General features: G+C 42.2%; 1 protein-coding gene across 1 annotated transcript in view; it reads right to left on the bottom strand.

Annotated features, from left to right (window-relative positions):
- plxnd1 (plexin D1) overlaps nt 1–25,671 on the bottom strand; it is a 218,689-nt gene that overhangs the window by 29,857 nt on the left and 163,161 nt on the right. Inside the window, exons 23-33 of the mRNA XM_034172730.1 lie at nt 19,383–19,487; nt 18,266–18,396; nt 14,179–14,377; nt 8,498–8,644; nt 8,143–8,299; nt 7,678–7,781; nt 4,944–5,007; nt 3,406–3,440; nt 1,384–1,488; nt 1,054–1,217; nt 803–950 (exon numbers count right to left, since the gene is read on the bottom strand). Coding sequence (XP_034028621.1) covers nt 803–950; nt 1,054–1,217; nt 1,384–1,488; nt 3,406–3,440; nt 4,944–5,007; nt 7,678–7,781; nt 8,143–8,299; nt 8,498–8,644; nt 14,179–14,377; nt 18,266–18,396; nt 19,383–19,487 — 1,359 coding nt within the window. The remainder of the gene's footprint in view (nt 1–802; nt 951–1,053; nt 1,218–1,383; nt 1,489–3,405; nt 3,441–4,943; nt 5,008–7,677; nt 7,782–8,142; nt 8,300–8,497; nt 8,645–14,178; nt 14,378–18,265; nt 18,397–19,382; nt 19,488–25,671) is intronic.

Raw genomic sequence — 25,671 nt, 5'->3', positions numbered from 1 at the left:
TCCTCAGCTGCAGAATAAGTGACAGCAAGCTGCAAGTCAAGAGCAGCGGTCAATTTATTTTACTTTCAGAATGGAGGATTACATATCCAAACTGAAACAATTTTCTAAACTGGACTTTCAATCGAAGCAGGAGGTAAGAATTAAAGGAAGACCAACACCAGAGCTAAAAGGTTTGCTTCAGATTGCAGTACAGGAGACCTACTCTTTTCAAATGGAGTTGGACACACTAAAAGGCTGGTGTGTGGACGTCCAGCAAGAAAACGTCTTTTCTGCTGCCTTCTTTTTTCAACTTGTGACTGTCTGGACTCAGATGGAATATTGTGACCTGAAGAATTTTCTCACCATACACGAGCGGTCGACCACTCACATTCAAAGCCAGAAAAGTCTCCAAACATACAGTCGGAACAGGACGACTTTCTTACCTGGCAGTGAGCTCCACTGAGACAGAGAGACTTTTAAAACTGAAGAAAGATAAGGAACACTTCTACAAACAAGTCATCGATGCTTTTGTTCAGAAGGAGTGGCACATGGACTTCATTTATAGGTAAGGGTAAGACCATAATGTTTTTTTTTTTATTAAATGTGCTTTTTGTGCGCTATAGTTTGTATGTGTAAAGAATGCTGATATGAGAGTTTAAACATAACACGTTAAGTGCTGCCAATCGAATGTGAATAAGGTACACTGTGGGGTTCATGTTTGTAAATCTGATTGTGATGAAGTCAGTCCCTCACCAGCCATCAACCTCACTGCACGTCACTGATAGATAGATAGATAGACAGACAGACAGATAGATAGTCTCACCTTGCCCAGCTGTAGGTCAGAAATGGAGCAGGCGTCGATGAAGGCCTGGGCGATGACAGACAGACAGGCATCCATGTGGTCCGTCTTATCAATGTCAAACACAAACTGGGGATTCTTCAGGATGTTCACCCAGAAACGCAGTGGCAAACTGCACCGAGGGGAAAATAAAGCATCACTGCCATGCACTTGTATGTACATTGAGGCAGGCACATGAAAATGCGTTTTTGGAATCCTAGTTTGAAAGTGTCTACCTGTTGGTTTTCCAGATGTGCAGTGTGTCTGGGTCTGTGATGCCCCTTTTGTCAGCCTGCTCCTCCAGGAAGTCAAAGAAGTATTTTACAGCCAGAGGGGGGCGGTCTGGGGGGATGCTGAGGATTGCCTGGAAGAGGTCATCCAAGAACTTCTGAAGAGTTCCCTGTGGAGCAATGGAAAAAAAATAAAAATGCTGCTTCTCGGTGAGGTAAAGATGGGGTTTCATAGGATGTAGGAATTTGAAACCTTTCTTGAGGCTTGTGTGAGCTGTGAAACAAGTAATAAAAAGGTAACAAGACAGCATATGGTTCTGACTAGGCAGTGCTCACCTTTGTCGACAGCAGGCGTGTCAGGTAGATTTCAGGCAGCACCTTCTTGCGGTGGCTCTGCCTGTGAGACTTCTTGGTCTCCATGAGCTCATCATGAGGTGGGACCTGAAACACCAGAGGCCAAAAGTCAGCTCACTGCACAAAGGTTGAACCAATAAACCGCCTCAGGAGGAGCTAAATGAATGCTCAGAAGGGAGATTTTCTGCTGCTTCCATTAGACACACAATCCAGCAAGCACATCTGGATATTCTACGAAGGCTGAATAATATATGGTACTGAGGGAGTAATGGGAGTCTAGAAATTCTCAAGATGCTGCCAGGTGCTGAATAAAGAGCAAAAGAAAGACGCAGCCGAATTTCAACAAATTATGCCCAAAAAAAGACTATGGAGCTGTCCCGTAAAATAACTATTCACCCGGCAAATTGTGTTCCCGGGAACTCATTATTGTAAAGTCAAAGGGCCCATATCTTGGCTGGCGTTTATAAAGGAGCTTTAGTGGCATTAGTGCTGTCATGCCCTCTCAGCAGCTTTTCTGTTCACCTCCGTTCACCCTCATTCTGTCTGTCGTCAATCCGACTCAGGCTTCAGCAACGCTGCCACAAGCAGGAGCATTTTTACCAGCACTGCCGAATGTAGAGCAGCTCTAAGAACTGCTCGACTCTGTGTGTGTCTTCTGTGTGTCTCTGGATACATGATCAATGTGTTTGTGGCATCTTGACAAGATGAAAGTTGGTAACTCATAAAGACCTCAGACAAATTCTTCATTGGGTGTGGTTTGATTCTACTTGTGGCCACCTGCAGGACTTGTGTATTTTTACAAAAGCCTCAGTGCAACTGTCAAAAATCCTGCTCCTTGAGATCACCGGACCCCACATGTTCTCCATATGTATCTGCTGCAACCACAGCTGATTAGTCAAGTCTGGTGTTTCTAAGTTCTTGACTGGCTGATCACACCTGTCTTAAGTAATTAGCAGTGGGCAGAGAAGGGAGAGATGGAAAACATGCAGGACGAGTCGTCTCAAGGAGCAGGGTTGGGGACCCCTCACTTATAGTTTATATAGGTGAAGCTTGGTACACAAGGGTACCTCACTAAGACTTTGGGAACGATCTATATTGAACACGTTTTTGTTTCTAACCATGGGAACCACAGGTCTGAGTCTCTGAAACCTTGTGTACACAATATCTTAACAAAGACTTTATATATAAAGGCATCTCACTAAGACTCTGGACAAATTTGACATTTTATACGTCAGGGGTGTCAGTCTCTGAAACCTTGGGTATGTGATGCCTGGAACCAATCTCATTTCTACCTCTTAGTCCTCCATTTAAGCCCTACCCTGCCATCATTTTGTGCATTCATGTCAGAGGGAGGGTTATCCAGATTCTCTTTTGGATGGAGGTGCAGGGCCACATTGCCCTTCAAATTAAGTTTTTTTTTCAGGACCACAAGTGCCTGAGACGGACAAATTTTCCAGCACATTGGCAACATGGCTGCACAAATGTCTCAAGAAGGGTTTCCATTAAATTGTGACCATATACTGTAGCTTATTTACAACTTTGTTCTTCATTGAAAAGTAAAAATAAACAAATAAAACTTGAAGTTTTCGAACATTAACATTCCATCATTATTGCATGATTTGTACGGCAGTCCAGCATTTTTCACGTGTTTTTGCTTATTTATTTTTTATTTACATGATTATGATGAAGTAAAGTGGTGTCTCATTTCTTAAAGGAATATTTTCCACACCTACCCCCTTGGCAGGTTTCTCTGAAACCTTATGTGCGTGTGTGATATCTTAAAAAAGACTTCATATATTAAGGTGAAATCAAGTTACATTTGATGGTGGGCACATTTAGATTCTAACTAGGGGGCCACATGTTTCTGATAATTCAACAAGAACTTTGTGGCTCACCATGAAAGGTGCTACTGTAGATCATCACACCTTGCACAAGTTCAAGGTTGGGCTTTGAGGACGTAGGTTAAGATTAGTCTGGTCTTGGTTGAAACACTAAAAAACTTACCAGGTGTACATATTTCTCTGTATCCAGGTCTTTCACTGAGAGAGAAAGAGAGAGAGAACATTTAGCATGAGACAATGTGCAATCAGAGAAAGCATGAAAGGAGAAACTGGGGAGAAAAAAGAAGCGACAGATGCGAAGGAGAGAAAAATAACAGTGAGACTGACGGGAAAGTAAGGGAGATGGAGCACAAGCGAGAAAGAAAGTGATTAAGGTGGACTGCAGGCCGGTAGGGGAGGGGAGCTGTCTGAAAGAATGAAAGAGAACGATTACGAGTGAACGGAAAGAGAAAAGAGAGACGCACAGAGCCTCTGATTGGTTCTGGAGTCGGTGTAATGAGATGGTAATGTTCGGCCAAAGCTGGGAAAGAGCATTAAACTTTACTGGGTTATATATAGATGTAAACACATGCACACAAAGTGGCCGCTTTTGTTTTCAGTTGTGAACACATGAATGCATGTGCAAAAGGCAAGTGCACGTTCAGAGTAAAAGAAATACAGCAAACTGCCCGTACACTAAAGGGGTGGAAGAAACCCCAAAACAAAAAACAACAAAAAAGGACAATTATTTGTGCAGGTAGGTTGTGTTCTCATTGTAGTGTGAAAGTGATGCTGGTGCCAAACTGTAAGCACTGATCCCAGACAGGCAGTGTTTTCTATTAGCCAGGGAGCACTACAAGCTCATAACACCCCCCACCCCCCCACCCCCAATTTAATGCTTTGAAGCTGTAGCCAGGTTTGAGCCACAAAAGCCTATTTTTGGTGCAGTATGAATGAGAGAAGAGGCTTTGACGGACAGTGCTGGAACAGAACCGAGCTCTGGTCTGGTACTGATTATGTAAGGCAGAGCCCAGACAAAGGCAGGACAAGCCCATTAAATGCTGTATGTAAACTCATCTGTCAAGTCGCAGAGCGCCCATTATGTTCCCGCTTGTCTGAGGCCAGCACGTGCCGCATTTTCCCCACATGCTGACATTCGTTAATAGAATACGTCTATAATGCGGAGAACAAGCCCTGAACGAGGCGACAGCACAACTTCAGGGTCGTCTGCGTGCTGATTTATTAGGCGCAGTGCCTCCAGGTGCCTACTGGGGGCAGGAGGGAGTTTGTTTTCCTGACTGTTTACATTAGTGTTCCCGTGTGACTGAGTGACTGCACGTGTTTACCCAAGTGTGTGAAACCACCCCAATCTCACGCCATTTTATGATGGCATCACAAAAAATAAATTAATTTACGATTCGTGCTCCTGTCACAAAATGAATTCATGCTCCTGTCATGAAAATGCAGCATTTTTCATGACAGGAGCATGAATTCTTTGTGTAACAGGAGCATGAAATGCGGGGTGACATGGGGTGGGTGGGTATGCTTAGGGTTAGGGGAAGGAGGGTTAAGTTATTGTTAGCATTAGGGTTAGAAATAGTAAAATAAAAAAAAGCGTCATGAAAATTTGATGCATTTCGTGACGTGAGCATGAAACAAAAATGTGAGACTGTGCTGGTGTGACAGAGTGACATGGCGTGGGTGGGCCTGCAGGTGGCGTACCTCTCCCCAGGGTGTTCTCCTTCTTATCTTTCAGGCTCATGGCCAGCGATGCCCCCTCTGGGATCTGACGGGAGAGACGAGACAAGGAAGGAGAGAAGAGAGAGGACAGAGGTCGCGGGGTCAGGGGTGACTTGTGGTGCACCAGAACAGCATCGTTAAGCACAGCCTCGAGGGGCGCGTGGTGTTGAGGGGTGCATATGTGTGTGTGTGTTTCTTGTGTGTATCTAGAGTGTTGGCATGTCTGTGGGAGACTGCCTGAGCTCATTAAAGTCAACCTGTGGTGAAATGGATTGAACAGCCGTGCCGGTGAACCCAGACTGTTAGTACATGCTGCAGCTTGCTGCTTTCACAGCTCTGTCCCCACGGCTCAGCAAAAACTAAACAGACCACTTAACAAGTACAGGTAACAGGTCAAAGGTCGAGGGTCACTGAATGTCCATTTATGCACCCACAAATGGACAATGACTTTAACAAGCAAACATACACCTTCTTATTGATGACATATTTACATGATGCTGTTTTAAATCAACAGGTCTGATCTTACACTTGGGGAAAAAACAGCACACAGCACAAGTGTCATTGCTAGTTTCCAACCAAAGCTGCTGTCATTTTCATGCCCAGCATACTCTTGAAATAGCAACTTTACTTGTGTTCATCTGTGCACCTATGAACATGATGGTCTTAAAATGAGGTGTGGTCAGGTGCAGTGTTGGAGAACTGCTCTCGTGAAGTGGCAGAAAGCTATGCCGTAGATCATCAAATTCCTGTTCTAAAGTCGAAGGAAGAGGTTTTCTGCTCCTTACATGGTGCAATAATCAGATACGCTTTACATAGGCAGGTGCACAAAGTGCTCAGTTGTATACAGAAAAAAAAATTGAAAACAAAAGCCTTCCTGCTTCATTGCTTCACCTCAGGGAGCTTTGGTGGCATCTTTTTCGCTTTTGCATTCTCAAATTGTGCACAGCTTGCCTCACTTGTGGTCACTGTCAAAATTACAGTGCACTATGTTCCACAAAGAACAACATCGTGCTAATGTGCACTCTGGTGCAGTTTAACGCAGACTTCATTATCAGCAACTGACATTCTCAGTTATTATTATTCACCATCACTGTAAACTGTGAAATCATAACTCATCAGTATAATACTCAGCATCACACACTTATTATTAGTATTGTAGTTTATATATATTTACGTATTTCCTAATTTTAGCTCTGTTTCTTTTCTTAGTGAAAGTTACTGCAATGAAAATCAAATTTACCTTTTGGATTAATAAAGTATTTCTGACTTGGATTCTGACTAGGGTTTGTAAGAGTAGAATGGGAGGCAGAGCCTTCAGCTTTCAGGCTCCTCTCCTGTGGAACCAGCTCCCAATTCAGATCAGGGAGACAGATACCCTCTCTACTTTTAAGATTAGGCTTAAAACTTTCCTTTTCGCTAAGGCTTATAGTTAGGGCTGGATCGGGTGACCCTGGACCATCCCTTGGTTATGTTGCTTTAGACGTAGACTGTGTTTCATAATTATTGTATGGCCTTGCCTTGCAATGTGGAGCGCCTTGGGGCAACTGTTTGTTGTGATTTGGCGCTATACAAGAAAAAAGTTGATTGATTGATTGACTCTCTGTGAAAACTGAAAGTTGTTAAGGGTGTCTTGGTGGCTTCCCACACCAGTCTCCTTCTTGCACAGTCACTCAGTTTTTGAGAACTACCAACTCCAGACAGATTTACCATGCTGTTTGTAATAAATCTGACATATTCAGTAACTTGGAAATCTTAATTTATCCATCCACTGACTTGTCTCATGAAAATTGGCTGTAAAGGTGAAGATTTTATCGTTATAAGTGAAATTTCAAATTAAATGAGGCGGTCAAGTAAGTCACTTCAGCTTCTCCCTTGTTTCCACTCAGGGTCGCCACAGCAGGTCTGAGGTGGATCTACAAGTTGATTTGGCATAGATTTTACACTGGATCCCCTTCCTGATGCAACTCTACATTACATAAAGGATGGACAGGAGCACCCTTGAACTGGGGACCTTCCGCACTGCAAACAATTGCACTGAACCATTTGTCCACTGCTGCTTAAAGGTATAGTGCCACTGGGTTTTTAAAGATTTAAATCATAAAAAGAATTTTCTTTTGGCACACTACAATTTTATTCCTTAGCATTTAGATAAGGGATTCATAATATGATATTGCCAATATGATCAAAATCATGCTGTCTGGAAACAATTTAGAATTTCAACCCCAGAGGGGACGAAATTCAAGGGTTCTAATGTGATGACCAACATTTGGTAGATTTGGAAATCTCATGGATGTTAATGTAAGATGGGTCACTGGTAATCTCAAAACATCACACACATGCACACACACTTCCTCCTGCAGTTAGTCTGCATGACAGTGATGAAGGAAAAGACAATATTTACTATGGAATTTCTCCCCAGATAAATATGTGCTTAATAAAATTAGCTGTAATTTTGACATGTTACAAAAATAAACCTATAATGTAATGCTTGGATTTCAGTAGAAACTAAATCTTCTCAGTTATGTGAAATTTGAACGGCCCTATAGCTTTAAATTGTGTCAGTTGTGTATTACTAAGAATATTTGTGGCACTTTATGCCACTTTGGACCACTTTGTGCCACGTGAATGAATGACAGGATTAGAGTGTTTTCTCGTTTTTAACTGCTACAGCGTCAGAGCTATCCAGAGATATTGTAACCACCTTAACAACACACACCTTGTAGTGGAACATTGTGTTGAGTTTCTTTCGACCGTCCTCCATCACTGAAGAGTTGTCCAGGTCCTGCAAAATCTTACTGTTGCTTCCAGAGTCGAACCACTCTGGAGAAAAAAAAAGTAGAAGGGAGGAACTCAGCATGATATTAATAATTTCATCCTAAATTTGGGGAAGAATATGTGAGGTAGTGGGCAGCCTTTCTCTAAGTCTCTGTGTCACAACCTGTGGAAATATTTTAAGGCCATTAATCAAGTCGCCTCTTCAGGCTGCGTGGCTTTTTGAAAGCAATAACTCTTTGTGATTATTACTGTACACCCTCCTCATTGCATTCTGCCATTTATTTTATTGCAGCCTCAGGTTAGCCGAGCTTCATGAGAGGAATTGACCTTTTGCAAGGGAGATTATCATATCTCTGAGGGTCGGGGAGAGAAGGGAAGGGAAGAATCACAGAAAACGTTTTCTTACCCAAGTCTACATCCTCTGCTCGGGGCCACTGGGAGAATGGCAGGTTTTTATAAAAGGCTTCTATAATCTTCTCCTTCACCTGGCAGATTGTGTCTGTATTCATGACTCTGACGGAGAGCGAGTCCATGCCACAGCCCTGGAAGGACACGTTGATGTTCTGCAAAAAACATAAATGCCATATATCACTAAAAAATGTGCAAACTTCTGCATTACTTTGATATTCACAAATATTTTCCTAATCTTCACTGAAAGTGGGACAAAGTCACAACTGCTTGAGTTTGACATTTACATCTTAGCACTAAAAAGCAACACTGAGGGCGTGACCTGTGAAGTGTGCGTGTGGGTGGTGTCTGACCTGTGGCTTGGCCTCAATATTCTCCCGTAGCAGCCATTCCTCGTTGAGTGTGTAGCGTGCTTTCCCTGTTATGGCGTCGATGGAGCCCTTGTTGATCTGCTGCTTGATTGCACACAACAGCAGGAAGAACGGCTCTCCCACTGTTTCCTGAGGAATGCGGTGGAATGGAGGAGTCAAAGGTGCATCACTGCATTTGATATTTTACACTTAAGTACCGGTACTGTCATTCTCAACATGAGTCAGGTTTCTCTCTATTAGTTTTAGTCAGTGGGAAGAAAATGTGAGAAAAAAAAACAAATTTTGGACTCATACATAGACTTCCTTTCCTTTGTTGTGTTTCAGTTGACCATAGGGGGCAGTGTAGCACGTGATGGGAGCAGACAATCACGCAATCTTGGCATCATGACTGGATTTACAGCAATCTGACAGAAGTACGACCAGGGCTCCAAACCAGATTTTTATTATTTAATTGGTTTGTTTTGAGAATCACTTTGATAACATTTCCATTTTTGAGTTCTACCTAAAAATTATTGTTCTGGAATCAGTGTGATCCAAAGAAAATCCCTGTTAATAACGTTCTATGTAAGGCCGTGTCAGTTCAAGTCAAGTCCTGGAGCGTGCATTGGTGCTAAACACCACAGAACCACTTTGGTCCTGGACGGAAACCCCCAGGCAGACAGCCGGACCATTCCCACCTTTCTAGACACCAGGGTCCTCAACACTGAGGCCAGAATGTCAAAGCTGATGTTCCCTCACAATGCAAGTGATACTTCTTAACTGAGTCTCCTGAAGTAACCACTCATTTGACAAAAAGTCATTCCTGCAGTATCCAAGGGTCTGTGAAACAGACCTAGTACCAAAGACATCCAGTTGTCACCTTAGACCTCTGGTCAGCATCCAAGTAGTTTCACAACCATAAAGTAAGACAGGAAGCAACAAGACCCAAAAGACTAAGACCTTAATTTTCCTGCAAAGATATCAGCATCATCAAACACCTCTGTTCAGTGACCTCATGACTCCATAAGCTCTTCCCAGGTGTGTCTTGATCTCAAAGATAAAAGACCTTATTACTGTTTAGCCTAAGTGACGCTAGTTACTATTTCCATCATTATTTATCTTTAAGATAGCCTGTACACCTGCAGCCAGTCTGCTCTGTTTATGCCTGATCCTGTCAGATCTCAGAAGCTCAGCAGTGTGTGTCCTGGTTAGTACTTGGATGGGAGACCTCTTTGGAACGCTAGGGGCTGTGTATGTTTCTCCAGGGAAAACTGGAGTTGCGTCAGGAAGGCCATCCACCGTAAAACTTGTGCCAAATACCAATGCGGATCTGACTGTATCCGCTGTGGGGACTCCAAACTAATTGGGAGCAGCTGAAAGGACAACAACAACAATAGCCTGTCCATCAACCATGGATGAAGTTGATGTTTAAAACCATATTTAGAGCACAATGTTCATTTCTTTAGTTAGAAACAGGGAGACCACATCACAGTTTCCTTTAATCCCCTGCTACTGGTAAATTTCTGTCCACCGTTCAAAGATGTAGATGACTGACCACCAACTTATTGCAAGCATAAAATATTTGAATTTGCAATAAAAGAATGTTACATTTATTTGAAACAAACATTTTAAAAAATGCTTGATTTTTTTCTTCCTTAAACCTTAAACGAGGCGGAGGATTAGCAGCAATTTTCCATTCCAGCTTATTAATTAATCAAAAACCCAGACAGAGCTTTAATTCATTTGAAAGCTTGACTCTTAGTCTTGTCCATCCAAATTGGAAGTCCCAAAAACCAGTTTTATTTGTTATCTATCGTCCACCTGGTCGTTACTGTGAGTTTCTCTGTGAATTTTCAGACCTTTTGTCTGACTTAGTGCTTAGCTCAGATAAGATAATTATAGTGGGCGATTTTAACATCCACACAGATGCTGAGAATGACAGCCTCAACACTGCATTTAATCTATTATTAGACTCAATTGGCTTTGCTCAAAATGTAAATGAGTCCACCCACCACTTTAATCATATCTTAGATCTTGTTCTGACTTATGGTATGGAAATCGAAGACTTAACAGTATTCCCTGAAAACTCCCTTCTGTCTGATCATTTCTTAATAACATTTACATTTACTCTGATGGACTACCCAGCAGTGGGGAATAAGTTTCATTACACTAGAAGTCTTTCAGAAAGCGCTGTAACTAGGTTTAAGGATATGTTTCCTTCTTTATGTTCCCTAATGCCATATACCAACACAGTGCAGAGTAGCTACCTAAACTCTGTAAGTGAGATAGAGTATCTCGTCAATAGTTTTACATCCTCATTGAAGACAACTTTGGATGCTGTAGCTCCTCTGAAAAAGAGAGCTTTAAATCAGAAGTGCCTGACTCCGTGGTATAACTCACAAACTCGCAGCTTAAAGCAGATAACCCGTAAGTTGGAGAGGAAATGGCGTCTCACTAATTTAGAAGATCTTCACTTAGCCTGGAAAGAGTCTGTTGCTCTATAAAAAAGCCCTCTGTAAAGCTAGGACATCTTACTACTCATCACTAATTGAACAAAATAAGAACAACCCCAGGTTTCTTTTCAGCACTGTAGCCAGGCTGACAAAGAGTCAGAGCTCTATTGAGCTGAGTATTCCTTTAACTTTAACTAGTAATGACTTCATGACTTTCTTTGCTAATAAAATTTTAACTATTAGAGAAAAAATTACTCATAACCATCCCAAAGACGTATCGTTATCTTTGGCTGCTTTCAGTGATGCCGGTATTTGGTTAGACTCTTTCTCTCAGATTGTTCTGTCTGAGTTATTTTCATTAGTTACTTCATCCAAACCATCAACATGTCTATTAGACCCCATTCCTACCAGGCTGCTCAAGGAAGCCCTACCATTATTTAATGCTTCGATCTTAAATATGATCAATCTATCTTTATTAGTTGGCTATGTACCACAGGCTTTTAAGGTGGCAGTAATTAAACCATTACTTAAAAAGCCATCACTTGACCCAGCTATCTTAGCTAATTATAGGCCAATCTCCAACCTTCCTTTTCTCTCAAAAACTCTTGAAAGGGTAGTTGTAAAACAGCTAACTGCTCATCTGCAGAGGAATGGTCTATTTGAAGAGTTTCAGTCAGGTTTTAGAATTCATCATAGTACAGAAACAGCATTAGTGAAGGTTACAAATGATCTTCTTATGGCCTCAGACAGTGGACTCATCTCTGTGCTTGTTCTGTTAGACCTCAGTGCTGCTTTTGATACTGTTGACCATAAACTTTTATTACAGAGATTAGAGCATGCCATAGGTATTAAAGGCACTGCGCTGCGGTGGTTTGAATCATATTTATCTAATAGATTACAATTTGTTCATGTAAATGGGGAATCTTCTTCACAGACTAAGGTTAATTATGGAGTTCCACAAGGTTCTGTGCTAGGACCAATTTTATTCACTTTATACATGCTTCCCTTAGGCAGTATTATTAGACGGCATTGCTTAAATTTTCATTGTTACGCAGATGATACCCAGCTTTATCTATCCATGAAGCCAGAGGACACACACCAATTAGCTAAACTGCAGGATTGTCTTACAGACATAAGGACATGGATGACCTCTAATTTCCTGCTTTTAAACTCAGATAAAACTGAAGTTATTGTACTTGGCCCCACAAATCTTAGAAACATGGTGTCTAACCAGATCCTTACTCTGGATGGCATTACCCTGACCTCTAGTAATACTGTGAGAAATCTTGGAGTCATTTTTGATCAGGATATGTCTTTCAAAGCGCATATTAAACAAATATGTAAGACTGCTTTTTTGCATTTACGCAATATCTCTAAAATTAGAAAGGTCTTGTCTCAGAGTCATGCTGAAAACTAATTCATGCATTTATTTCCTCTAGGCTGGACTATTGTAATTCATTAATATCAGGTTGTCCTAAAAGTTCCCTGAAAAGCCTTCAGTTAATTCAAAATGCTGCAGCTAGAGTACTGACGGGGACTAGAAGGAGAGAGCATATCTCACCCATATTGGCCTCTCTTCATTGGCTTCCTGTTAATTCTAGAATAGAATTTAAAATTCTTCTTCTTACTTATAAGGTTTTGAATAATCAGGTCCCTTCTTATCTTAGGGACCTCATAGTACCATATCACCCCAATAGAGCGCTTCGCTCTCAGACTGCAGGCTTACTTGTAGTTCCTAGGGTTTGTAAGAGTAGAATGGGAGGCAGAGCCTTCAGCTTTCAGGCTCCTCTCCTGTGGAACCAGCTCCCAATTCAGATCAGGGAGACAGACACCCTCTCTACTTTTAAGATTAGGCTTAAAACTTTCCTTTTTGCTAAAGCTTATAGTTAGGGCTGGATCAGGTGACCCTGAACCATCCCTTAGTTATGCTGCTGTAGACTTAGACTGCTGGGGGGTTCCCATGATGCACCAAGTGTTTCTTTCTCTTTTTGCTCTGTATGCACCACTCTGCATTTAATCATTAGTGATTGATCTCTGCTCCCCTCCACAGCATGTCTTTTTCCTGGTTCTCTCCCTCAGCCCCAACCAGTCCCAGCAGAAGACTGCCCCTCCCTGAGCCTGGTTCTGCTGGAGGTTTCTTCCTGTTAAAAGGGAGTTTTTCCTTCCCACTGTCGCCAAGTGCTTGCTCACAGGGGGTCGTTTTGACCATTGGGGTTTTTACGTAATTATTGTATGGCCTTGCCTTACAATATAAAGCCCCTTGGGGCAACTGTTTGTTGTGATTTGGTGCTATATAAATAAAATTGATTGAATTGATTGATTGAAACCACTTCAAAGCCTTGTGTGGGAGGTGAATGGAAGCAAATGAAGCTTACAAAAACTTAACCAGAAACAAAAATTGCCCAAATTAAACAAAATGAAACATGGTGTATTGTTCAGTGGTCAACAGAGGATGATGTGATTTGATTTTGAGAACAATCGGTTAAAAAGTCAAGGTCAAAGGACAAGATTAAAAAATGTGGGGACGGTTATTATGAACAGGAAAGTGCCTATCATTGACCAAATGATCTAGTCTAACCCCCCTGTACATACCCCCTGAGTTCGAAACCCACCCAAATGCATTTTTCACTCCAAAAAGCTGCCTGAGAATGGTAGAACATCTCTACCTGGAGGTTCGTTATGCTCGAAATACCTCCCTTTCCATGCCGAAATTGAGTGACCTTGTTTGCCTCATGAAGGACCACAAGAAGCTCCCTGTGAACTATGACCGACATGTTCAGAAAGGGACCATTATGGACATAAATGTTCACATTATTCAAACCTCACAATATCTACAATGCTCCCGTAATATTATTTTTGTGTGTGACAAAAGAAAATGCTACTAAAATAGCTTTCTTTGTTGGTTTACAGGCTCTCTGTCATTGTCAGGCAGCATTTTAGAGTGAAAAATGTATGTTGATAAAGTGCTTAAATATACACCTACAGCTACCATGAAGCCCTTATATGAAGTCATATGTCACCTTGAAAGGTGATCTTTACAGTTTGGAGTCCATATGAATTAAACATGGTGGAAGGTTTGTTTGTTACTCTCAGATAAAGTGGTTCAATTTTGGACAGAATGGATCAAATGTTAACGCCTCACAGAACCACATATTATGGTATCGCTGAACCACAAAGAAATAAATGGAATGAATCCGTATCAAACATGCCAGGCGCGGGTGCTGGAGGTACCTTGAGGTAGCTGTACATGCAGATGGACATCCAGTTGGTCAACATTTTCTCTACAACAGACTCGGTGCGACGCAGCATCAGTTTGGGGTTCTTGGACGCGGAAGCATCGATCAGATCAACGAGCAGGTCCTTCATGATGCTGGTGTAATATTCAAGCTTTCCATGGAGGGCGATGGTGAGCAGGGATGCCAGGCTGCATCTGAGGGTGAGAAAATATATCAGCTTTATGGACAGATGAGCAAAACCATGCTCTTACACACCGGGCCTGTCAGTGTGTGGTCAGGGATTTAAAATAACTGCAGCTACAGAAACAACAATAAGCTGAGCCATCCTCCCTCCTGCACCTGTGACTGCACAGACAAATAAGTGATCCAGTGCAGGGAGTGTCAGGGTGAGTGAGTCCAGAGGTGCTGGGGATTTCCCTAACAAAGCCCCTTTAATCCACCAGAAAGAATTTACATCAGTCTAAAGTGCTGATGTTGAGGTGGGATTGGGATGTGGTCTCAGATCTGGAAATTTTCTCTGGTCACTAAAGATTCCCCACAATGACTGGCTATTTTTTTTAATTTTTTTATTCCAGATGTCGTGGAGCTGTATGAGACTAATCACAACCAGTTGTTTTGTTTTCTTGCTGCATTAGTTAAAAAAAGGAAATTTCAATAAATTTGGTAAAAAGCTTGAGCGTAATATGGAATAAGTACTAACAATTTCATGAAAAAAAATTCGTAATAATAATAATGATAATAAAAAAGTATTTTATCTTTTGTCCTGTTCATATTTATAGCTCTGTTATTATGAGAGACACAAAAAAGGCCTAGTGCAGAGGCCGCAATCCTATTTGGGGTGTGTTTGAGAGCGCTATCCTATTTAAGCGGAAGGAAATTCCGGCACAACCAGGGCAACTCTGCACAAAAGGGTTGGATTTCCAGTGTATATTATTCATGGGTGATTCGTAGTCCAAACATGATATCAACCAATCACAGTGGCACCTGTCCTTCCCTTTGAACTACACTGAACCAGATACAAGTTGAAGAATTACTGACTCAGAAACAGGTTAGTGCCAACTTGTCACAGTACACAGCGGACAGTAGCCACCAAAGATCCCTAAGGTGAAGCTTGCAGCATGGTGATTTTTTTCCTACTTTTTTTTTACTCTTATTTAATTTAATGACTGAATTTGAATTCACTTTTGTTGTGTATTTTTTGCATATAATGTTGCCTTGTCTGACAGAGAGAGCAAGCAAGTGAGCGAGAGAGAGAGAGAGAGAGAGAGAGAGAGCGAGCTAAATCATGAGGTTTTTTCTTTGCCTACTGTGAACATAATAATCATCATATTAATTTTACACTGTTGCAGGTGACTGGTGATGATATGTGCAGGCAAGCAGAATGTACATATGTACATAAATTTATTTAATCTTGGTAAGAACCAAATAATTTGCTGTGTACCAAGATAAAAAAACCTTTAGATTTATAAGTGTTAGATAATTTATCTTGTTTTAAGGGTTAATTTCTTATTTTAAGTGTTTAACATGCTTTTTTCTAGGTTGAACAATCTTAATTCAAGACATCTTGTCAAGTGTCAATCTGTCCATGCAGCAAGATCATTTCCCTCAGATTTAGTGTTTTTATCTTGTTTCTAGACAACCCTTTTTTGCATTGTAAATTACTGGATGTTCAGAAATGTTTTAATTTTTTTTTTACCAACATCTTTTATGTACGATTTAAACAATAAATGGTTCCTTGGCATTTTGGATGGTATGCTACAGATGGAGCTGCAAAAAAAAAAGAAAAAAAAAAAAAGAAAATGTCACTGGAATGAGTCCAAAATCATTATCTTTTATGGTTATCTCTATTTACACTCTTAATTTGAAGGGCCCTCTTTAGAGTGTTCCCTGCCTGCCCCCATTTGATCCAGATCTGCTCCAAGATTTAATGGTATCTACTGGGAATCCATTAAAATTGAATTTTCAAAATTAAATCGACATAACAGAGCATAACCTCCACACATAACCTCCTTGGTGGTTGTAAAATATACTCTGTAGTTAAAGCAACACTTCACTGACACTTAATATTTATTACACTGCCGCCAGTGGATTTCCTCACAGTTTAAAGAGTCTCCTGTTTTTCTTGTCACACTGTGCACCGTTTAATGTTTTCAAACTCTTTTCTGCCCCCCTCCCCACCCTGCCACCCACTGCACCTTCCCCTTTAGATCGGTGTACATTTTTATTTGCGTATTAGTAAAACTGAATCCAAGTTCAGTTTTATTGAAGAAACCTGACCAAGCTTGTGTCCTGCGCTTTTTATTTCAGCTTTGAACATGTTGAACAAAAGAAACAAAACAACCCCCGCCCCAACATGATATTCAATAGCCACATCATCCTATTTTGGATTTGACTAACATGTTTTTTTGATGAGTGCCACCTGTTTTACTTTTGACCTACTTCTTTTTTTCTCAGAATGACAGGAAACATTGATCCTCTCTGATTTCAAAATGATTTTTTTTTACCCATATGAATCCTACATTCATTCAAATTTTCTAACAGTTTGGGAATAGCTGATGTATTGACACTGATCCTGTAACTGGCCCTCCCAACCAAAAGAGGAGGAAGGAGGTTACGTAATCACCGGGTTTCTTACATCCTTCAACATCACAGTGTATCTCAACAAGTGGTCGACAGATTTCAACCAAATTTTGTGGAAATATTGTCCGTGGGTCAGGAAAGAGCAGATTCTGTTGATGATCTGGATTTACTCTGAGACTTTTTGTTTGATCTATACCTTAATATTCTTACCTTAAGTTACTACATTACAAAGATCAGAGTAAAAGGTTTGAATTCTGAGCAACATACAGTATCTGCTCTCCGAGGCCCCGTTCACACTATAACAAATCCAGAAAGATCACAGTCTATACAATAACTGTGACAAACCAGCGTGTGAAGATCAAGGTTGCCCTCAAACGTGATCTAACATGAGTTTGATTACGTAATGTAGGGATGTACCATGTAACGTGAAAATACAACTGTACTGTAACTGTAGCATAATCACGGTATAAGTTTAGCACAGTCTTTATACTTCCAGAATTCATGATGATGTCACAGCAGGTATGACATTATGGGCTCCACAGTTACTCAAGGGATTAACGTGGCTGGTGCAGTTTCCTCTAACATTGAATGTCCTTGGTTCAAAACTGCCTGGGCCTCATTCTTCATCTTCACCTGGAGTTGTGCCTGGAAGGGCATCTCACACGAAACCTGCACTACATCAACACGTGGATCCATACTGGATCAGCTGTGGTGACCTCAAGCAAAAAAAAAGGAGAAGCCCAAAGAAATTAGTAATTACTTTGAAATCAATGTTAGGGGTGGTGGCCAAGTGGTTAGTGTGCTTGGTTGCAGTGTGAAAAGTTACTGTTTCAAACCCCACCCCTGCCACATTTCTTTATGTAATGTGGAGTTGTGTCAGGAAGGGCACCCCATGTAAAACTTGTGCCAATTCAAGATGCAGATCCACCTTGGATCTGATGCGGCGACCCTGAGTGAGAAACAAGGGAGCAGCCGAAGGGACTGACTTCACTTTGAAACTAAAGTTACTGAATGGTTCTGAGACTTGGCTCGTAACCTAAGGCGATGACTGGATATCTTTGATACTGCGTCTTTTGCTCCATCCTTGGCTACTGCTGGAATGACTTTGTGCCAAATGAGTGAGACTCTGAGGAGAAGTATGCATTGCATGGTGGGGGAGCGTCAGCTAAGACATTCTGGCCATGTGGTGCATTTCTCGGCGCAAGATCCAGCACCCAAGTGCATTAGTGTTGAGGAGTCCAACAGCTGGAGAAGGCCAAGGGGACGCCCTTGTTTCTCCTGGATGTGGTAGATAGATGTGAGAATGGACCAGCTCTCAAAACCTAACCTGACCTGTTAAAACTAGCCCACAGCACCAACAGGGTAACACCCTCTCTAACCCTCTAAGGATTTCCAAGATATGGACAAGTATTAAAACAATAGCATATTTGTGAAAGTGAGAACTGGGCTTGAATGCCCATCTAGTCTGCAACAGTTTCACTGACTTGTGTGGTAGATGTTACCTGTCCCGAACAGCAAAGTCCTTTTGCTGTTCCAATGCGTGGACAAAGGTGATGAGGAAGTGCTTGTTGTTGAGAAGAGTGGAGAACAGAGTGATGCCTTCTTCCATGTTAGGTTGTGTTGTATTGGTGGCCTGGGAGTAAAAGGGGATTCAGTCAGTTATTTCAATCAGTTATTTCTTTGCGTGACTTCACCTGAACGTCATTCCACCGACCTCCCGAGTCTGTTTTACTACCTCATGTCTCGAGTGGTCCCTACAAATCTTCTTGTCACGGTTCCTCTTTTGTTGACTTCATCTGCGTCTGCCATATCTGACACCCTCGTCCCTGAATATGCACGTTTGTGTCTAAATGTGCAGAGTTGACTTAATGAGTATGGTCTATCTATGGGTGCGACGAAGCAGTGGTGTGATGAAGTCTTCCCTCTGGACTGCAGCCATATGGTGAGATTTGCAGCCTGACACAAGGAGAACAGGGGTGTCCATTAAGATAAATGCCCGCCTGCGAGATTTATTTGCTGTGACCTGGAAAACACTTCCCGGGAAGACGGTGTGGATCCAAGGCACTTCATCACCGTTAGACAGACTCCCCCGGCTGCCAACCCAAAAAGTAGCAATCGTTACTTTCTCTCTCTCACTGTCTAACATGCACACACATGCAAGCATCCTTTTATTTTCAGCATGCTTTCACACACGGGTCCAACCCACCCCCTCGATTACGCACAAATGCACATAACGGGCAGAAACACCTTCCGTGAAAAGCATACTACTCTCTCCTGTCTAGAGACAGCGGGTGGTGTGCCAGCAACCTGCCTTCAGCTGAAAACTCTCTGTGGCACTAGTAGCCCTGAATTACGTGCATTAGTATCCACACGGGCCCAAATGAGGCATTTTGCACTGTACAGAAATGCTTCACAGACACAATGTACCAAAATAAATAAATAAATCACAGTTCCAATCTCCCCCCCAAAAAAGAAATGCACAATAGGCTATTCTCTGCTCCTCATCAACAACAAACTCATGCTGGAACTTTAATAAGAATCAGCCTGACCCAGTTGAGAAGCGATGGAGTGAAAAAAGACCCGACTCAAGGCAGGAAAAAGCACTTCACTTGACTTCACCTGCATGTCCTGCAGCAGCGGGTGTGTCTCTGGCAGCGCTCGAGGGCCGAGGCCATCGTTCTCATAAACAGGCCGGACCAGGCTCTTCTCATAGTCAGAACACATCTGAAAAACACACACAGAACTCTTCAAAAGGGTCACAGTATGCAAAGTCTGATACAGTTACATAAGGTCGGAGAATCATGTTCAAGAACCCCAAAATTGAATGTAGAAATTCTGCGACATACGTCATGCAAGTCCACGTTTGAACCTTAAAATGAATTGCATCTTTGTTGTAAAACTGCTTTTTTTCTCGTGAGAAAAAAAGTGCTGTGTACATGAATCCTAGACTGTAGGCATGAACATGCAAAAAGCAAATTGTGTTTTGTTTTGTTTTTGAAAACTACAGATCCCCAGACCCGCCACAGAGTGTGAATATATACAGTACACACAGCAAGACCCCATTTACTTGCCCGAAAAGCTGTCACATGAGCATGAGAAACGATTTGTTCCAGTTGTTTGATTACATTGTTCCCATATTTCGAGCAATTTGTTTGCACATTTTTATTAATTTGTGCACATAAGATAAGTGTATCTACAGCGAGCCAGCAGAACCTACTCACCCTTTCTCCCTGAAGCATGACGTTTGCTGCACCTGCTTCAATTATTCTCAATATTCTCACTAATTGCCCTTTAGATGCTGCCAACATGTCCTGGTAACTCATCCCCAGGCTAAAATAAAGGCTAATTAAAGAGTCACTATGTATAATTATCAACAAGGAGAAGTGCTTTCAGTAAGTGCTGAATAGAATGAATGAGTGGACTTTACTTACTGCCAAAAGCATTTATTTGTTTATCTTGTGCCAATGAAATAATTAAAACATGGGAACTAATTTTATGTTGTCGATAAATTAACCAAAATGTGGGAATCTGTCTGTCTGTCTGTCTGTCTGTCTGTCTATCTATCTCTATCTATCTATCTATCTATCTATCTATCTATTAACTTTGTCCAGGTTAATGGACATAGTGCACAGCAGTTATTGCACATGTTGCATTCCAAACACAGTGGATATTGCACAGATAATAAAGTGCACATTGCACATGTAGATCAAAGAGTTATTGCACCAATGAATGTTGTTTCAGAAGCAATAAAACGTTGCATATTAGGTTTTAGTTGTGTACTAAATATAGCACAGTGGATTTTGGTTGTGAATAGTCCATTTAAACTAACATAACATAGAAACAGACAGAAAATAGCTTTTTGGGGGGATATTCTTGGCTGCAAAGTGCTTTTTAAAAGACCTTCTGACTTATATTAGCTGTCTAAAAATGCATATTAGATTGCTCGTTTAATACACAGTCACTTCTAGTGATGAAGCACAGTAGGATAGATGCACAAACAACACACAGCTGGCCTTGAACCTTTGATAACAGACTGGAGCTAAAGAGCATAATCTAATGAAGAGTCGCTGAATAGGACCTGACTGATCATGAAAAGAAAACATGAGGCTGTGACACCAAATGTGGGTTAATGGTGTTACAGAAGTCTGACTGAGAGCCAAGAGGCAGCCTTCTAGTGCTGCCATTTCTGGACAGCTACGTAGGTTTTGTGTGTGTAATCTAAGAGGAGCAGCCGTTCTTCTAATATTAAAGAAGAGCAGGAAGGGTTCCGGAGGAGGAGTGTGCATAAGCCTCTGTGCATAAAACAGACGTGTCTGTTGTTAGAGTGAAGTTTCAGCCTTCATACTTCCGGTCCTGTAAAATGAAGCCAGGCCAGAAGTGCCAAAACGTGAAGCGGGCTCCAAAAGTGAGTCACTCTCCACAGAGCTCTGAAGTGTGGTGTCATATAACCACAGCAATGGGGAGTGCAGATGGGCGGTAAACTCCATCTAATTAGTAAAATGCTTAAATTCAGCAAGTTGTCTCGTCTGATCTGAGGTCATAGCCGAAAAGGTGTTCGTTTTTGTGCATGCAGCGGGGGGCTGTCTCAGGAGGGCAGCACGGCATGGGGGTGGAGCGCACAGGAGGCTGCAGACAACCCCACTGGCGGTGACCATCGCACGTCAACCGCTTAACCCACGATGCGGTCAGGTGGCACACGGAGGTCTAAAACGTAAGCTGAAGGCTAACAGTTAAGCAAATTATTTTAACAGCACAAATGAACAACAGCACTATTTGACTATTGTGAATGATGCGGGAAGCCAGCTTTACTTAGGGTGACGTCATGCATGTAAAAACATAGACCTAAGCTGTGAACAGGTGAAAAGCACAAATGTTTCTTTTCACAGCACAAACGGAGCACAAATGATAGAGACCAGTTTGGACTGATTTGGACGTGGGGGTGGGGGGACATGGGGGGTTGGGGCTGAGTGACGTCACCGGTCAGAAAATGTATTTTTGAATTACTCAAAAGCTTTAACAGCACAAACGAAAATGTTTACGGCACAAACCAGCATAAACGAACAACAGTGCTATTTGAATATTTTGAATGGGGGGGGGGCAGCTTCTTGCAAGTAATCAGGCACAACCAAGATGGTGACATTTGGAGCCGCGGCATTTGAGCTTCAAAACATATATATATATATATATATATATATATATATATATATATATATATATATATATACGAGGTATCTTATAAAACTAACCGGCAGTTTTATAAAAAAAAAAACCTATATGGATTTGAATGACGTGCGATTACACCAATCATGCTTGAACCCTCGTGCGCATGCGTGAGTTTTTTCACGCGTGTCGGTGACGTCATTTCCCTGTGGGCAGGCCTTGAGTGAGATGTGGTCCCGCCCTGTCGGCTGAATTCCTTTGTTTCACTCGCTGCTCGAGATGGTGCGCGTTGCTTTATCAAACTTTTTCTGGACCTGTGAGGAATATCCGAGTGGACACTATTCTAGAAATTCAGCTGGTTTTCGGTGAAAAGTTTAACGGCTGATGAGAGATTATGGGGTGTTTCTGTCGCTGTAAGGACTTCCCACGGAGCAGGACGTCATGCAGCGCTTCCAGGCGCCGTCATCGGCCTGTTTCGACCTAAAAACATCCTAATTTAAGGCTTAATTCACCCAGGACGTCGTGAGAGAACAGAGAAGATTCAGAAGAGGCCGGCATGAGGACTTTATGCGGACATTCCACTGTTTAAGGACATTTTTAATGAAAGACGTGCGCGCAAATTCGCCGAGTCGTTTCCGTGACGACTCGGTGAATCTGTGTGCGCCGCGACAGGAAAAACACCTCCGTGTTGAAAACTATTTGTAAAATTCAGGCGGCTTTTGATGGCTTTCAACAAGTGAGTAACTGAGAAATTGTTTAACAGCTTGGGCATGTTCCAACTTGCCCGTTAAGGTTTCCAACGGAGGTGTTTTTCCTGTCGCGACCCCCCGCGGTCAGGTCTGGCCCGACATGCAACTCTGTCCGCACATTCTTTCATTACAAAATGTCCGTTAACAATGGAATGTCCGAATAAACTCCTCATGCCGACTTCTTCTGAAAGTTCTCTGTTCTCTGACAACTTACTGGGTCAACAGAGCCTGAAATGTGGAAGTTTTCAACTTGAAACGGCGAGACGCTGCCACCACGAAGTGCAGATCACTGTCAGGCGCCGAGGGCCGTCCTTACGGCGACACTACCAGACCAAAATCTCTCATCAGCCGTTAAAATTTTTACCAAAAACCAGCTGAATTTATCGAATGACCGTATACGAGGTCTATTAGAAAAGTATCCGACCTTATTATTTTTTTCAAAAACCATATGGATTTGAATCACGTGTGATTACATCAGACATGCTTGAACCCTCGTGGGCATGCGAGAGTTTTTTCACGCCTGTCGGTTACGTCATTCGCCTGTGGGCAGTCTTTGAGTGAGGAGTCGTCCACACGCTCGTCGATTTTTTTCATTGTTTAGGAATGGCTCAGAGACTGTTGCTTTGTTTGATAAAAATTTTTTCAAAACTGTAAGGCACAACTGAGTGGACACCATTCAATAAATTCAGCTGGTTTTCGGTAAAAATTTTAACGGCTGATGAGAGATTTTGGTCTGGTAGTGTCGCTTTAAGGACGGTCCACGGCGCCTGACGGCGATCTGCGCTTCGAGGCGGCAGCGTCTCGCCGTTTCAAGTTGAAAACTTCCACATTTCAGGCTCTGTTGACGCAGTAAGTCGTCAGAGAACAGAGAACTTTCAGAAGAAGTCGGCATGAGGAGTTTATTCGGACATTCCATTGTTAACGGTCATTTTGTAATGAAAGAACGTGCGGGCAGAGTCGCATGTCGGGCCGGACCCGACCGCGGGGGGTCGCGGCAGGAAAAACACCTCCGTTGGAAATCTTAACGGGCAAGTTGGAACATGCCCAAGCTGTTAAACAATTTCTCAGTTACTCACTTGTTGAAAGCCATCAAAAGCCGCCTGAATTTTACAAATGGTCTTCAACACGGAGGTGTTTTTCTGGTCGCGGCACACACAGATTTGCGTCGTCGTCACGGAAACGACTCGGCGAATTTGCGCGCACGTTTTCATTACAAAATGACCTTTAACAGTGGAATGTCCACATAAACTCCTCATGCCGGCCTCTTCTGAATCTTCTCTGTTCTCTCACGACGTCCTGGGTCAACAGAACCTTAAATTAGGATGATTTCAGCTCGAAACAGCCAGACAACGTCGCCTGGGAGCGCTGCGCGACGTCCCGCTCCGTGGGAAGTCCTTACACCGACAGAAACACCCCATAATCTCTCATCAGCCGTTAAACCTTTCACAGAAAACCAGCTTAATTTCTCGAATAGTGTCCACTCGGATATTCCTCACAGGTCCAGAAAAAATTTTGATAAAGCAACGCGCGCCGTCTCGAGCCGCGTGTGAAACAAAGGAATTCAGCCGAGAGGGCGGGACCACATCTCACTCAAGGCCTGCCCACAGGGAAATGACGTCACCGACACGCGTGAAAAAACTCACGCATGCGCATGAGGGTTCAAGCATGATTGGTGTAATCGCATGTCATTCAAATCCATATAGTTAAAAAAAAAATAAAAGGGTCGGTTTATTATCTAAGAGACCTCGTATATAGTAGAGGTGGTGGCCAAGTGGTTAATGCCCTCAGTTTCAGTGTGGAAGGTTCCCGGTTCGAATCCCACCCCTACCACATTTCTCCATGTAATGTGGAGTTGCGTCAGGAATGGCATCTGGTGTAAAATGTGTGCCAATTCAACGTGTAGATCCACCTTGGATTTGCTGTGGTGACCCTGAGTACAAAAACAAGGGAGCAACCGAAGGTAGTTAATGGACTAAAGTTTGTCCAGCAGAACTATAAGAGCTCGACTCCCCAAACTAAGTGGAAATACTTGGTTAAAAGACAAACACATTTGAAGTCCTTCATGTAGACTTTGTTTTGCAATCAAATTTATAACAAAAGGTAGGTAACAGTAAATGTAAATATCAATGAATCAAAATTGAGGTAGTGGTGTATTTCACTGTTTTTACATTGCAATTTTACAAACATAAAATGAATGTATTCAGATAGGAAGGCAAACTGGGTTGTACAAGACAGTCAGGTGCTTAACAGTTGAGAACATAGCTGAAGGAAGGGATTAAATAAACAGAGATGGCCAACACATATACAGGGCTGGAAATTTGAATCTGCCTGGTCATACCCACAGCCGGCTATTTTGGGGGTAATTTTCAGTTCATCTTTAAAAAAAATGGTACCAGTTTGTCCCCCATGTCATGAGGATTCAGAATATATATAGTTTTTAGGGATGCATATTATAGTTTGGGAGTTTATCCCAGACAGACAGGCAGACAGACAGACATAGCCCTTTATATTATATATATATATATATATATATATATATATATATATATATATATACAGTTTATAGTTTTACATGACATTTGCAACAGTACTTGCAGATTTTGCAAATTCTCCGAGCAGTGTCTGCTGTCCACTGCAACAACACAGTCCTGCTACCGTTGTGCAACAGTGTGGGGGAGTGTGAGCTGAGTGCGTTTTGAGAAATCAGGGGGAAAGTTTCCTTGTCTCAGCGCCTACCATTGTTCTGTCTCCTTGAAAGGCCACGCCTGTGGTTGGAAGACAAAGCCCGCTAGGCGGTGTCTGTCTGTACCGCTGGAAACAACCACCCACCCACCCGCAGACAGACCCACAGCCTACCTTCAGGGTGGATCACACATCAGGAAACTGCTTACCGACAGAGAACGCATTAGCTCTCCTTCAGGGTGCCAAGCGGCAGTACAGAGTGCAAGACATGTGCTGTCTGTTTAAAAGTTCCAAGGTGAATTCTTATCCGCCTTATT

The sequence above is a fragment of the Thalassophryne amazonica genome, chromosome 6 (genome assembly GCF_902500255.1).
Source record: "Thalassophryne amazonica chromosome 6, fThaAma1.1, whole genome shotgun sequence".
NCBI lineage: Eukaryota > Metazoa > Chordata > Actinopteri > Batrachoidiformes > Batrachoididae > Thalassophryne > Thalassophryne amazonica.
This window is presented reverse-complemented; position numbering and strand designations above follow the sequence as displayed.